The 12,472-nt window shown below is 46.0% G+C and overlaps 1 protein-coding gene across 1 annotated transcript in view; it reads right to left on the bottom strand.

The window, feature by feature from the left end:
- Positions 1-2,848: 2,848 nt before the first annotated feature.
- Positions 2,849-12,472, bottom strand: part of LOC115183288 (E3 SUMO-protein ligase PIAS1-like) — a 92,761-nt gene continuing 83,137 nt past the window's right edge. Inside the window, exon 3 of the mRNA XM_029744612.1 lies at positions 2,849-2,892. Within this exon, the coding sequence (XP_029600472.1) occupies positions 2,849-2,892 (44 nt within the window). The remainder of the gene's footprint in view (positions 2,893-12,472) is intronic.

Below are 12,472 nucleotides of genomic sequence, written 5' to 3'. Positions count from 1 at the left end.
ATGGTCAACCAACTGGCCTCTGTGGACTCGCTGGCCTCTGTGGACTCGCTGGCCTCTGTGGACTCTCTTCTATGCATGAGGCAGCATTGCACTCCAAAACCATGCCGCTGTGTAGAGGCCTGTGTGTGGATGAGGGAGGGAGTTGAGACTGGAGTGCAGTGGAGATGAGGTTATGAGACTAAGCACCGAGCAGTAGGCTGAGGCAGATATCTCTCTCTCTCTCTGATTGCAGTAGGCTGAGGCAGATATCTCTCTCTCTCTCTGATTGCAGTAGGGCTGAGGCAGATATCCTCTCTCTCTCTCTGATTGCAGTAGGCTGAGGCAGATATATGTCTCTCTCTCTGATTGCAGTAGGCCTGAGGCAGATATCTCAGTCTCTCTGATTGCAGTAGGCTGAGGCAGATATCTCAGTCTCTCTGATTGCAGTAGGCTGAGGCAGATATCTCAGTCTCTCTGATTGCAGTAGGCTGAGGCAGATATCTATCTCTCTCTCTCTGATTGCAGTAGGCTGAGGCAGATATCTATCTCTCTCTCTCTGATTGCAGTAGGCTGAGGCAGATATCTATCTCTCTCTCTCTGATTGCTGTAGGCTGAGGCAGATATCTATCTCTCTCTCTCTGATTGCAGTAGGCTGAGGCAGATATCTATCTCTCTCTCTCTGATTGCAGTAGGCTGAGGCAGATATCTATCTCTCTCTCTCTCTGATTGCAGTAGGCTGAGGCAGATATCTATCTCTCTTTCTCTGATTTCAGTGCTGGACTGGACGCAGTAACGGTCCCCAGGGTGTCACAACAAGCTAGAGAAGTAACATGGGCTCTTCTAATGGTACGGAACCCTTTCCAGCTACTTGGCTAGTGCCTAGCTTACCGTCTAACACCGGGTCCTTACTATAGGTTGTGTGAATCATGGAGCCCTTTCCAGCTACTTGGCTAGTGCCTAGCTTACCGTCTAACACCGGGTCCTTACTATAGGTTGTGTGAATCATGGAGCCCTTTCCAGCTACTTGGCTAGTGCCTAGCTTACCGTCTAACACCGGGTCCTTACTATAGGTTGTGTGAATCATGGAGCCCTTTCCAGCTACTTGGCTAGTGCCTAGCTACCGTCTAACACCGGGTCCTTACTATAGGTTTGTGTGAATCATGGAGGTGGAAGAACACAGGACCTGCATGGGCGAAGAAAGGAAAAGAAACTAGGCGTCCAATGACGATGCTGGAAGATCGAAGACGTGCGCACAATCTTGCAACGGATGGGTTGCAAGATTGGGATAGTCTCACTCACTCACTCACTCACCTCACTCACTCACTCACTCACTCACTCACATATATTCATATATAGTTTCACCTACCACACACCGTCTCTCTCTGCCTTCCTCAACCTCTTTCATGCTCTCCCTTCCTCTGTGGATGATTGAGGTCTAGGGAGAGGTCCAGCCATAATCCAGCAGGTGGTTTCCTGTGTTGGCTGGAAGTTATTTATGTCATCCCCCCTCGTGAGTGGGTTGTGTACACACACTAGCAGCAACCTGTACACTGGCGTCACACTAGCAGCAACCTGTACACTGGCGTCACACTAGCAGCAACCTGTACACTGGCGTCACACTAGCAGCAACCTGTACACTGGCGTCACACTAGCAGCAACCTGTACACTGGCGTCACACTAGCAGCAACCTGTACACTGGCGTCACACTAGCAGCAACCTGTACACTGGCGTCACACTAGCAGCAACCTGTACACTGGCGTCACACTAGCAGCAACCTGTACACTGGCGTCACACTAGCAGCAACCTGTACACTGGCGTCACACTAGCAGCAACCTGTACACTGGCGTCACACTAGCAGCAACCTGTACACTGGCGTTACACTAGCAGCAACCTGTACACTGGCGTTACACTAGCAGCAACCTGTACACTGGCGTCACACTAGCAGCAACCTGTACACTGGCATCAACCTGTACACTGGCGTTACACTAGCAGCAACCTGTACACTGGCGTCACACTAGCAGCAACCTGTACACTGGCGTTACACTAGCAGCAACCTGTACACTGGCGTCACACTAGCAGCAACCTGTACAACTGGCGTTACACTAGCAGCAACCTGTACACTGGCGTCACACTAGCAGCAACCTGTACACTGGCGTTACACTAGCAGCAACCTGTACACTGGCGTTACACTAGCAGCAACCTGTACACTGGCGTCACACTAGCAGCAACCTGTACACTGGCGTTACACTAGCAGCATTGACTCCACTCTTTTTGGTTTCAGGTTAAAAAAACATGGTACAAAAAGGGGGAATGTCCTCCTCCATTAAGTCTCCATACTGTCCTGGTAATGTAGTAGAAGTACTAGTCTCTGGTCTCTCCTGTAGCTAGCTCCTTCCTCCTGAGACAGTAACGTGCTCTGTCTCCTGTAGCTAGCTCCTTCCTCCTGAGACAGTAACGTGCTCTCTCTCCTGTAGCTAGCTCCTTCCTCCTGAGACAGTAACGTGCTCTGTCTCTCCTGTAGCTAGCTCCTTCCTCCTGAGACAGTAACGTGCTCTGTCCTCTCCTGTAGCTAGCTCCTTCCTCCTGAGACAGTAACGTGCTCTGTCTCTCCTGTAGCTAGCTCCTTCCTCCTGAGACAGTAACGTGCTCTGTCTCTCCTGTAGCTAGCTCCTTCCTCCTGAGACAGTAACGTGCTCTGTCTCTCCTGTAGCTAGCTCCTTCCTCCTGAGACAGTAACGTGCTCTCTCTCCTGTAGCTAGCTCCTTCCTCCTGAGACAGTAACGTGCTCTGTCTCTCCTGTAGCTAGCTCCTTCCTCCTGAGACAGTAACGTGCTCTGCCTGTGTAATATACCCAGAGAGCACAATGAAATTAGGTATTTTCCGAGTTGATCTCGAGCCAGTGGCTCTGGAAGGCTGAGAGTTGGGAGGATGGATAGTGGGAGGGGGAGAGAGGATGGGGGGAGGGAGGATGAGGATGGAGTGGGGGAAGGTGGATGGAGGGGGGGGTGCTGGTACACAGACTAAAGCTCTACTCTCTCTAGCAGGGTTTTATATAATGGGCAGGTACAGTCCACCCCCACAACAGCCACACACACACACTGCAGAGCTGAGCCGAGCCGCCTGGCAGGCCGTATCATTTTCATCTCCCAGCCACCTAGCTAGAAATGAGGAGCTGCATCTCTGTTAGCCAGTAAGACACCCGGTATAAAACAGACAAGGAGATGTGCAGTGTGTGTTTCTGACGTAACGTGGATGCATTAATCCCTCACAGGCTCTGGCTATCCAGCTGGATTAGAGTTTGGGGAAAGGTTATCCTGAAGTTGTGGACCACAGAACACAGCAAATCTCTAGATTACACTGATGGAGGGTCAAAAGCTGCGTCCAGACAGGAAACATGCAGTTTTTGGTACTCTGTGACTATTGTTAATGATGGGGGAAATCGATACAGCGGTCTAAGGCACTGCATTTCAGGGCTAGAGGCGTCACTACAGACCATGGTTCAATTCCAGGCTGTATCACAACCGGCCATGATTGGGAGTCCCGTAGGGCTGCGCACAGTTGGCCAAGCGTCGTTAGGGTTTGGCCGGGGTAGGCCGTCATTGTAAATAAGAATTTGTTCTTAACTGACTTGCCTAGTTAAATAAAAGTTAAATCAAAAAATATATTGGGAATATTATTTTTGACGATATATCGTATTTTGGGCGCTAGTTTGCTGTACCTGCACCAAAACATCAGTACTTGTATTTCCATGACTGATCAAAACTTGTTTTCTCATGACTGACTCTCCTCTCTCTGCAGCAGACATATGGTGAACAATATGTTTGGAACATTGAATTACAATAAAATCCCAGTATGGAATATCAGTACATATAGAATGGTGAGGATCACCATACAGATCGTATCAACACCTCAGACTGGTGATCATATCATGAGGTCCCTGGCCATTCCTATCCCACACTAATCTGTGATAATACTGTATCCTGTCTCACTAGAGTTGTTGTCTGCCTGTTAATGGAAGAACTAAGATTTTATTTATTTCACCTTTATTTAACCAGGTAGGCTAGTTGAGAACAAGTTCTCATTTACAACTGCGACCTGGCCAAGATAAAGCAAAGCAGTGTGACACAAACAACAACACAGAGTTACACATGGAATAAACAAACTTTTTTTCCTATTGTGTTATTGAGTCAGTTTATATACAGTGTGTGCAAATGGTGTGAGGAGGTAAGGCAATAAATAGGCCATAGTAGCGAAGTAATTACAGTTTAGCAGATTAACACTGGGGGTATGGATGAGCAGATGATGATGTGCAAGTAGAGCTACTGGTGTGCAAAAGAGCAGAAAGTAAATAAAAAACTATGGGGATGAGGTAGGTAGGGTAGTTGGGTGTGCTATTTACAGATGCGCTATGTACAGCTGCAGCGATCGGTTAGCTGCTCAGACAGCTGATGTTTAAAGTTAGTGAGGGAGATATAAGTCTCCAGCTTCAGCGATTTTTGCAATTCATTCCAGTCACTGGCAGCAGAGAACTGGAAGGAAAGGCGGCCAAATGAGGTGCTGGCTTTGGGGATGACCAGTGAGATATACCTGCTAGAGCGCGTGCTATGGGTGGGTGTTGTTATCGTGACCAGTGAGCTGAGATAAGGCAGAGCTTTACCTAGCATAGACTTATAGATGACCTGGAGCCAGTGGGTCTGGCGACGAATATGTAGCGAGGGCCAGCCGACTAGAGCATACAGGTCGCAGTGGTGGGTGGTATAAGGTGCTTTGGTAACAAAGCGGATGGCACTGTGATAGACTGCATCCAGTTTGCTGAGTAGAGTATTGGAAGCTATTTTGTACATGACATCGCCGAAGTCGAGGATCGGTAGGATAGTCAGTTTTTACTAGGGTAAGTTTGACGGCATGGGTGAAGGATGCTTTGTTGCGAAATAGAAAGCCGATTCTAGATTTGATTTTGGATTGGAGATGTTTGATATGAGTCTGGAAAGAGAGTTTACAGTCTAGCCAGACACCTAGGTAGTTGTCAATGTATTCTAGGTCAGAACCGTCCAGAGTAGTGATGTTAGTCGGCGCGGGCGGGTGCAGCAGCGACGAGTTGGAAGAGCATGCATTGGTTTTACTAAGTGTTAAGAGCAGTTGGAAGGCCACGGAAGGAGTGCTGTATGGCATTGAAGCTCGTTTGGAGGTTAGTTAACCTGTTAGGGCTAGGGGTCAGTATTTACATACCGCCGATAAAAAACGTACCCGAGTTAATCGGGTTAACCACTCCTACGCCAGTAACTAAGAATATGCTATAACGTATGAGATATGGATATAAAACACCCTAAAGTTTCTCAAACGGTTGAAATGGTTGTCTGGGAGTATAACAGAACTCCTATGGCAGGGGGCAAAAAACCTGAGACGATTCCTTTACAGGAAGGGGCCTGTCTGACCATTATATTGGCTTACTTTGACATCTCTGGTCCAAGACAAAGGATCTCTGCGCGAGTAACGTGACACTTCCCACGCTCCATAGGCTCCTCAGAGCCCCGGGAAAAAACAGAATGTCGTCATTGCAGCCCAGGCGAAGCACATTAATCGCCTTTGTCAGTGGCCGATCAGAGGACAAAGGGCTTAGGCTCGTGCACTGGCCGCCCCCGTCTTTCTTTTTTTCCCTCTATTACCGAAACGCAGATTCCCGGTCGGAATATTATCGCTTTTTTTTACGAGATAAATTGCATAAAAATTTATTTTAAAACAGCGGTTGACATGGCTTCGAAGTACGGTACTGGAATATTTAGAATTTTTTTGTCACGAAATGCGTCGTGCTCGTAACCCTAATTTACCATTCGGATAGTGTCTTAGAAACGCACGAACAAAACGCTGCTGTTTGGATATAACGATGGATTATTTGGGACCAACCAACATTTGTATTGAAGTAGAAGTCCTGGGAGTGCATTCTGACGAAAGAACAGGAAAGGTAATAACATTTTTATTATAGTAAATCTGATTTTGGTGAAGGCTAAACTTCCTGGGTGTCTAAATAGCTAGCCCGTGATGGCTGGGCTATGGACTTAGAATATTGCAAATATGTGCTTTCACCAAAAAAGCTATTTTAAAATCGGACATATCGAGTGCATAGAGGAGTTCTGTATCTATAATTCTTAAAATAATTGTTATGCTTTTTGTGAACATTTATCGGGAGTAATTTAGTAAATTGTTAGTACAATTCGCCGAAGTTTGCGAGGGGTATGCTAGTTCTGAACGTCACATGCTAATGTAAAAAGCTGTTTTTTAATATAAATATGAACTTGATTGAACAAAACATGCATGTATTGTATAACATAATGTCCTAGGTGTGTCATCTGATGAGATCATCAAAGGTTAGTGCTGCATTTAGCTATGGTTTGGGTTTATGTGACATTATATGCTAGCTTGAAAAATGGTGTCTGATTATTTCTGGCTGGGTACTCTGCTGACAATCTAATGTTTTGCTTTCGTTGTAAAGCCTTTTGAAATCGGACAGTGTGGTTAGATAACGAGAGTCTTGTCTTTAGATAACTGTAAAATAGTCATATTTGAGAAATTGAAGTAAGAGCATTTCGAAGGTATTTGAAAATCGCGCCACAGGATTCAACTGGCTGTTACGTAGGTGGGGACGATTTGGTGCCACCTAGCCCAGAGAGGTTAACACAGTGTCCAAAGAAGGGCCAGAAGTATACAGAATGGTGTCGTCTGTGTAGAGGTGGATCAGGGAATCACCCGCAGCAAGAGCGACATCGTTGATTTATATACAGAGAAAAGAGTCGGCCCGAGAATTGAACCCTGTGGTACCCCCATAGAGACTGCCAGAGGTCCGGACAACAGGCCCTCCGATTTGACACACTGATCTCTGTCTGCGAAGTAGTTTGTGAACCAGGCGAGGCAGTCATTTTTTAAACCAAAGGCTATTGAGTCTGACAATAAGAATGTTGTGATTGACAGAGTCGAAAGCCTTGGCCAGGTCGATGAATACGGCTGCACAGTACTGTCTTTTATCGATGGCGGTTATGAATATCGTTAGTACCCTTGAGCATGGCTGAGGTGCACCCGTTGACCAGCTCGGAACCGTATTGCACAGCGGAGAAGAATAGGGGTAGGGGGATTCGAAATGGCGGTGGATCTGTTTATTAACTTGGCTCTCGAAGACTTTAGAAAGGCAGGGGCGGATGATATAGGTCTATAACGTTTGGGTCTAGAGTGTCACCCCCTTTGAAGAGGGGGATGACCGCGGCAGCTTTCCATCTTAGGGATCTCAGACGATACGAAAGAGAGTGTTAACAGACTGGTAATACTGGTTGCAACAATGGCGGCGGATAATTTTAGAAAGAGAGGGTCCAGATTGTCTAGCCCAGCTGATTTGTACGGGTCTAGGATTTGCAGCTCTTTCAGAACATCTGCTATCTGGATTTGGGTGAAGGAGAAGCTGGGGAGGCCCGGGCAAGTAGCTGCGGGGGGTGCTGAGCTGTTGGTTGGGGTAGCCAGGAGCAAAGCATGGCCAGCCGTAGAGAAATGCTTATTGAAATTTTCGATTATCATGGATTTATTGGTGGTGACCGTGTTACCTAGCCTCAGTGCAGTGGGCAGCTGAGAGGTGGTGCTCTTGTTCTCCATGGACTTTACAGTGTCCCAAACCTTTTGGAGTTAGAGCTACAGGATTGCAAATTTCTGTTTGAAAAAGCTAACCCTTTGCTTTCTTGACTGACTGCGTGTATTGGTTCCTGACTTCCCTGCATATCGCGGGGACTATTCGATGCTATTACAGTCCGCCACAGGATGTTTTTGTGGCTGGTCAAGAGCAGTCAGGTCTGGAGTGAACCAAGGCTATATCTGTTCTTAGTTCTACATTTTTGAAAGGGGCATGCTTATTTAAGAGTGGTGAGGAAATTACTTTTAAAGAACGACCAGGCATCTCGACTGACGGGATGAGGTCAATATCCTTCCAGGATACCCGGGAGCCAGGTCGATTAGAAAGGCCTGCTCGCAGAAGTGTTTTAGGGAGCATTTTACAGTGATGATGTGTGGTCGTTTGACCGCGGACCCATAGCGGATGCAGGCAATGAGGCAGTGATCGCTGAGATCCTGATTGGAAAACAGCAGAGGTTGTATTTAGAGGGCAAGTTGGTCAGGATAATATCTATGAGGTGGCCCATGTTTACCGGATTTAGGGTTGTTCCTGGTGGTTTCCTTGATAATTTGTGTGAGATTGAGGGCATCTATCTTAGATTGTAGGACTGCTGGGGTGTTAAGCATATCCAGTTTAGGTCACCTAACAGAACGAACTCTGAGATAGATGGGGGGGCAATGAATTCACATATGGTGTCCAGGGCACAGTTGGGAGCTGAGGGGGGTCTATAATAGGCGACAACAGTGAGAGACTTATTTCTGGAGAGATGCATTTTTAAAATTAGAAGCTCAAACTGTTTGGGCATAGACCTGGAAAGTATGACAGAACTTTGCAAGCTATCTCTGCAGTAGATTGCAACTCCTCCCCTTTGGGCAGTTTCTATCTTGATGGAACATGTTGTAGTTGGGTATGGAAATCTCTCCGAATTTTTGGTGGCTTTCCTAAGCCAGGATTCATACACGGCAAGGATGAAGATCAAGTGTTGGAAATCCAGTGTCTTTTTCTGTCCTGAAAGAAGAGCTTGCAAAGTCTTCTGATTTGTGTTGTGTATCACGTCACGTAATATTTTCTCTTTTCGAGCATGGACAATCAAAACCAGGTGACGGTCATTTTGTTTTAAGAATGTTTTAAGAACCAGACATGTTGAATCAACCGATTTCACACTTGCAACATTTGTAATTTCAAGCCAGGGAAAGTGCAATAGATCACAAATAGGTCATGGTAGATTCAACACCCAGGCAGGTAGGACTGCACGATATGGGCCAAAAAAACTCAATGCTAATTATTTATTTTCTTACCTAGTATTGGGATTGTGATTGACTTGCAATATAGATCAAAACACTTGAACTGTTTAAGTCATAGAATATAATAGTTTATATTAAGAAGCAAAGTGGAAGGTGGCATCGTTCTTGTTTGGAACAATCTGTTCACCTGCATTTGACCTAACAGAACAGCATGCAAACTTCTAGTGAATTTAACAGCGAGAAGGATGGAACTGCGCCGCGTTTGATTGGCAGGGGGGCGGAGCTTGGTGTGTGTGGAACGCAGCCGCAGGAAGAGAGAGACGACAAACTGACCAAACTATTAAAAAACTGACGTTAACACACGGCTGAGTGGCGTTTTCAAAATATTTCTGCGATATGGATATTGCACATGTCAATATTGTGATTTAGATGTGAATTAGATGGAGAATGTGAATTAGATGGAGAATGTGGATTTAGATGTGAATTAGATGGAGAATGTGGATTTAGATGTGAATTGGATGGAGAATGTGAATTTAGATTTAGATGTGAATTAGATAGAGAATGTGGATTTAGATGTGATTTAGATGGAGAATGTGAATTGGATGGAAAATGTGGATTTAGATGTGAATTGGATGGATTGTGCAGCTCTATCATGGCCTACCTAAAATGTGGCCATTTTTAGTTGAACATGTATTTTCTTTCTCTATCAGCCCCTCGGCAGGCAGAAGAGACTTTGTATCACTTCAATCTCACCTAGCTTCTTCTATGCCAGCTTTTGGTAGACTGCTGAATGTCTCAGTATAATTCTTTACACGGTGTGAGTGAGTATGGAGGCATGTGGTTGTGTGACTGTGCCTTGAATGTGTGCGGCATTAGACTTGTGTGCATGGCTGCTTTGTGCGTGTTAGTATTGTGTTAGCATTGTGCAGTGTGTACACTCTTTTTGCAAGCTTGGCCTTGGTGTTTTTCTGTAGTGGGCAAGCACCTTTTGTGCCAGTACTGGCTACTGGCCCCTTCTTGTGCACTGGACTGCTCGTTTTTAGAGAGCTCACATGAGATGAAAAGCATTGGAATGGGTCGTGTGTGTGTGTGTGTGTGTGTGTGTGTGTGTGTGTGTGTGTGTGTGTGTGTGTGGTGTGTGTGTGTGTGTGTGTGTGTGTGAGAGAGAGCACTAGTGACTCCCAAGTCCTGTCAGAGTGTATTTGCCAGCCCCAGCATTTTATAGCCCATGCCTCTTCTGACCGATGAAACAGTCTGTTCAAAGAGGCTGCCGTCTGCCGCGCAGCTGAGCACTGGCCTGCCTGCATACGCCTTCAAAGGCCCTTTTTACTGTCTGGTTGGTTTGATTCCGTTCTGTGTTGTGGAGGGGGGCTACAACACGGTAGGGCACTAACAGGTGTGAGTTCATCTGGATAGGAGACAGACTGTGTGGCAGTAGTCCTACAACACGGTAGGGCACTAACAGGTGTGAGTTCAGTCTGGATAGGAGACAGACTGTGTGGCAGTAGTCCTACAACACGGTAGGGCACTAACAGGTGTGAGTTCAGTCTGGATAGGAGACAGACTGTGTGGCAGTAGTCCTATGTGTTTGAACTAGCCTAAATGTGGACGTACATGTAAGGGCTTTTACATTTCTGTGTCAGAGGGTTGCATGTGTCCGTACTTTAATGTGTGGACGTGTTGGTGTGCACGCGGGTTTTCATCTCCGTTGTCTCTGTGTGTGGGAGGTTTAGTAACATCTAAACCTCTGACGCAGTGTATCACTCTGAGTAGGACCCATATCAGTCCTTCACTATTATCACTAACCATATATATATAATATATACTCCCTCTCTCTCTCTCATCACTAACCAATACCTCTCTCTCTCATCACTAACCAATACCTCTCTCTCATCACTAACCAATACCTCTCTCTCATCACTAACCAATACCTCTCTCTCTCATCACTAACCAATACCTCTCTCTCTCATCACTAACCAATACCTCTCTCTCATCACTAACCAATACCTCTCTCTCTCATCACTAACCAACCTCTCTCTCTCATCACTAACCAATACCTCTCTCTCATCACTAACCAATACCTCTCTCTCTCATCACTAACCAATACCTCTCTCTCTCATCACTAACCAATACCTCTCTCTCTCTCTCTCATCACTAACCAATACCTCTCTCTCTCTCCCTCATCACTAACCAATACCTCTCTCTCTCTCCCTCTCATCACTAACCAATACCTCTCTCTCTCTCTCTCATCACTAACCAATACCTCTCTCTCCCTCTCATCACTAACCAATACCTCTCTCTCCCTCTCATCACTAACCAATACCTCTCTCTCTCTCTCATCACTAACCAATACCTCTCTCTCTCTCTCATCACTAACCAATACCTCTCTCTCTCTCTCATCACTAACCAATACCTCTCTCTCTCTCTCATCACTAACCAATACCTCTCTCTCTCTCTCATCACTAACCAATACCTCTCTCTCTCTCTCATCACTAACCAATACCTCTCTCATCACTAACCAATACCTCTCTCTCTCATCACTAACCAATACCTCTCTCTCTCTCTCATCACTAACCAATACCTCTCTCTCTCTCTCATCACTAACCAATACCTCTCTCTCTCTCTCATCACTAACCAATACCTCTCTCTCTCTCTCATCACTAACCAATACTCTCTCTCTCTCATCACTAACCAATACCTCTCTCTCACTAACCAATACCTCTCTCATCACTAACCAATACCTCTCTCATCACTAACCAATACCTCTCTCATCACTAACCAATACCTCTCTCATCACTAACCAATACCTCTCTCATCACTAACCAATACCTCTCATCACTAACCAATACCTCTCTCATCACTAACCAATACCTCTCATCACTAACCAATACCTCTCTCATCACTAACCAATACCTCTCTCATCACTAACCAATACCTCTCTCATCACTAACCAATACCTCTCTCATCACTAACCAATACCTCTCTCATCACTAACCAATACTCTCTCTCTCATCACTAACCAATACCTCTTTCTCTCTCTGTTTTTCTGCTCTATCCCTCCCTCCCCCCTTTCTTTTGGTCTCTCCATCTCCTTTCCTCCCCCTCTCGCACTTTTTCTCCCGCTCTTCGTCTCTCTCATCCTCCCTTTCTACCCCTCCCCTGCTCTCTCTTGCTCCCTGCCTCTCTCTCTTGATATGGGAGTCTTTGTGGATCTGTGTAGTCTGAGGGAAATATGTGTCTCTAATATGGTCATACCAAATACCTAGGTGTCTGGTTAGACTGTAAACTCTCCTTCCAGACTCACATTAAGCATCTCCAATCCAAAATTAAATCTAGAATCGGCTTCCTATTTTGCAACAAAGCATCCTTCACTCATGCTGCCAAACATACTCTCGTAAAACTGACCATCCTACCGATAATCGACTTTGGCGATGTCATTTACAAAATAGCCCCCAACACTCTACTCAACAAATTGGATGCAGTCTATCACAGTGCCATCCGTTTTGTCACCAAAGCCCCATATACTACCCACCACTGCGACCTGTACTCTCTCGTTGGCTGGCCCTCGCTTCATACTCGTCGCCAAACCCACTGGCTCCAG

Source organism: Salmo trutta, unplaced genomic scaffold, assembly GCF_901001165.1.
Source record: "Salmo trutta unplaced genomic scaffold, fSalTru1.1, whole genome shotgun sequence".
Lineage (NCBI taxonomy): Eukaryota > Metazoa > Chordata > Actinopteri > Salmoniformes > Salmonidae > Salmo > Salmo trutta.
Note: the sequence above shows the minus strand (reverse complement) of the source record. Positions and strands in the feature narration are given on the sequence as shown.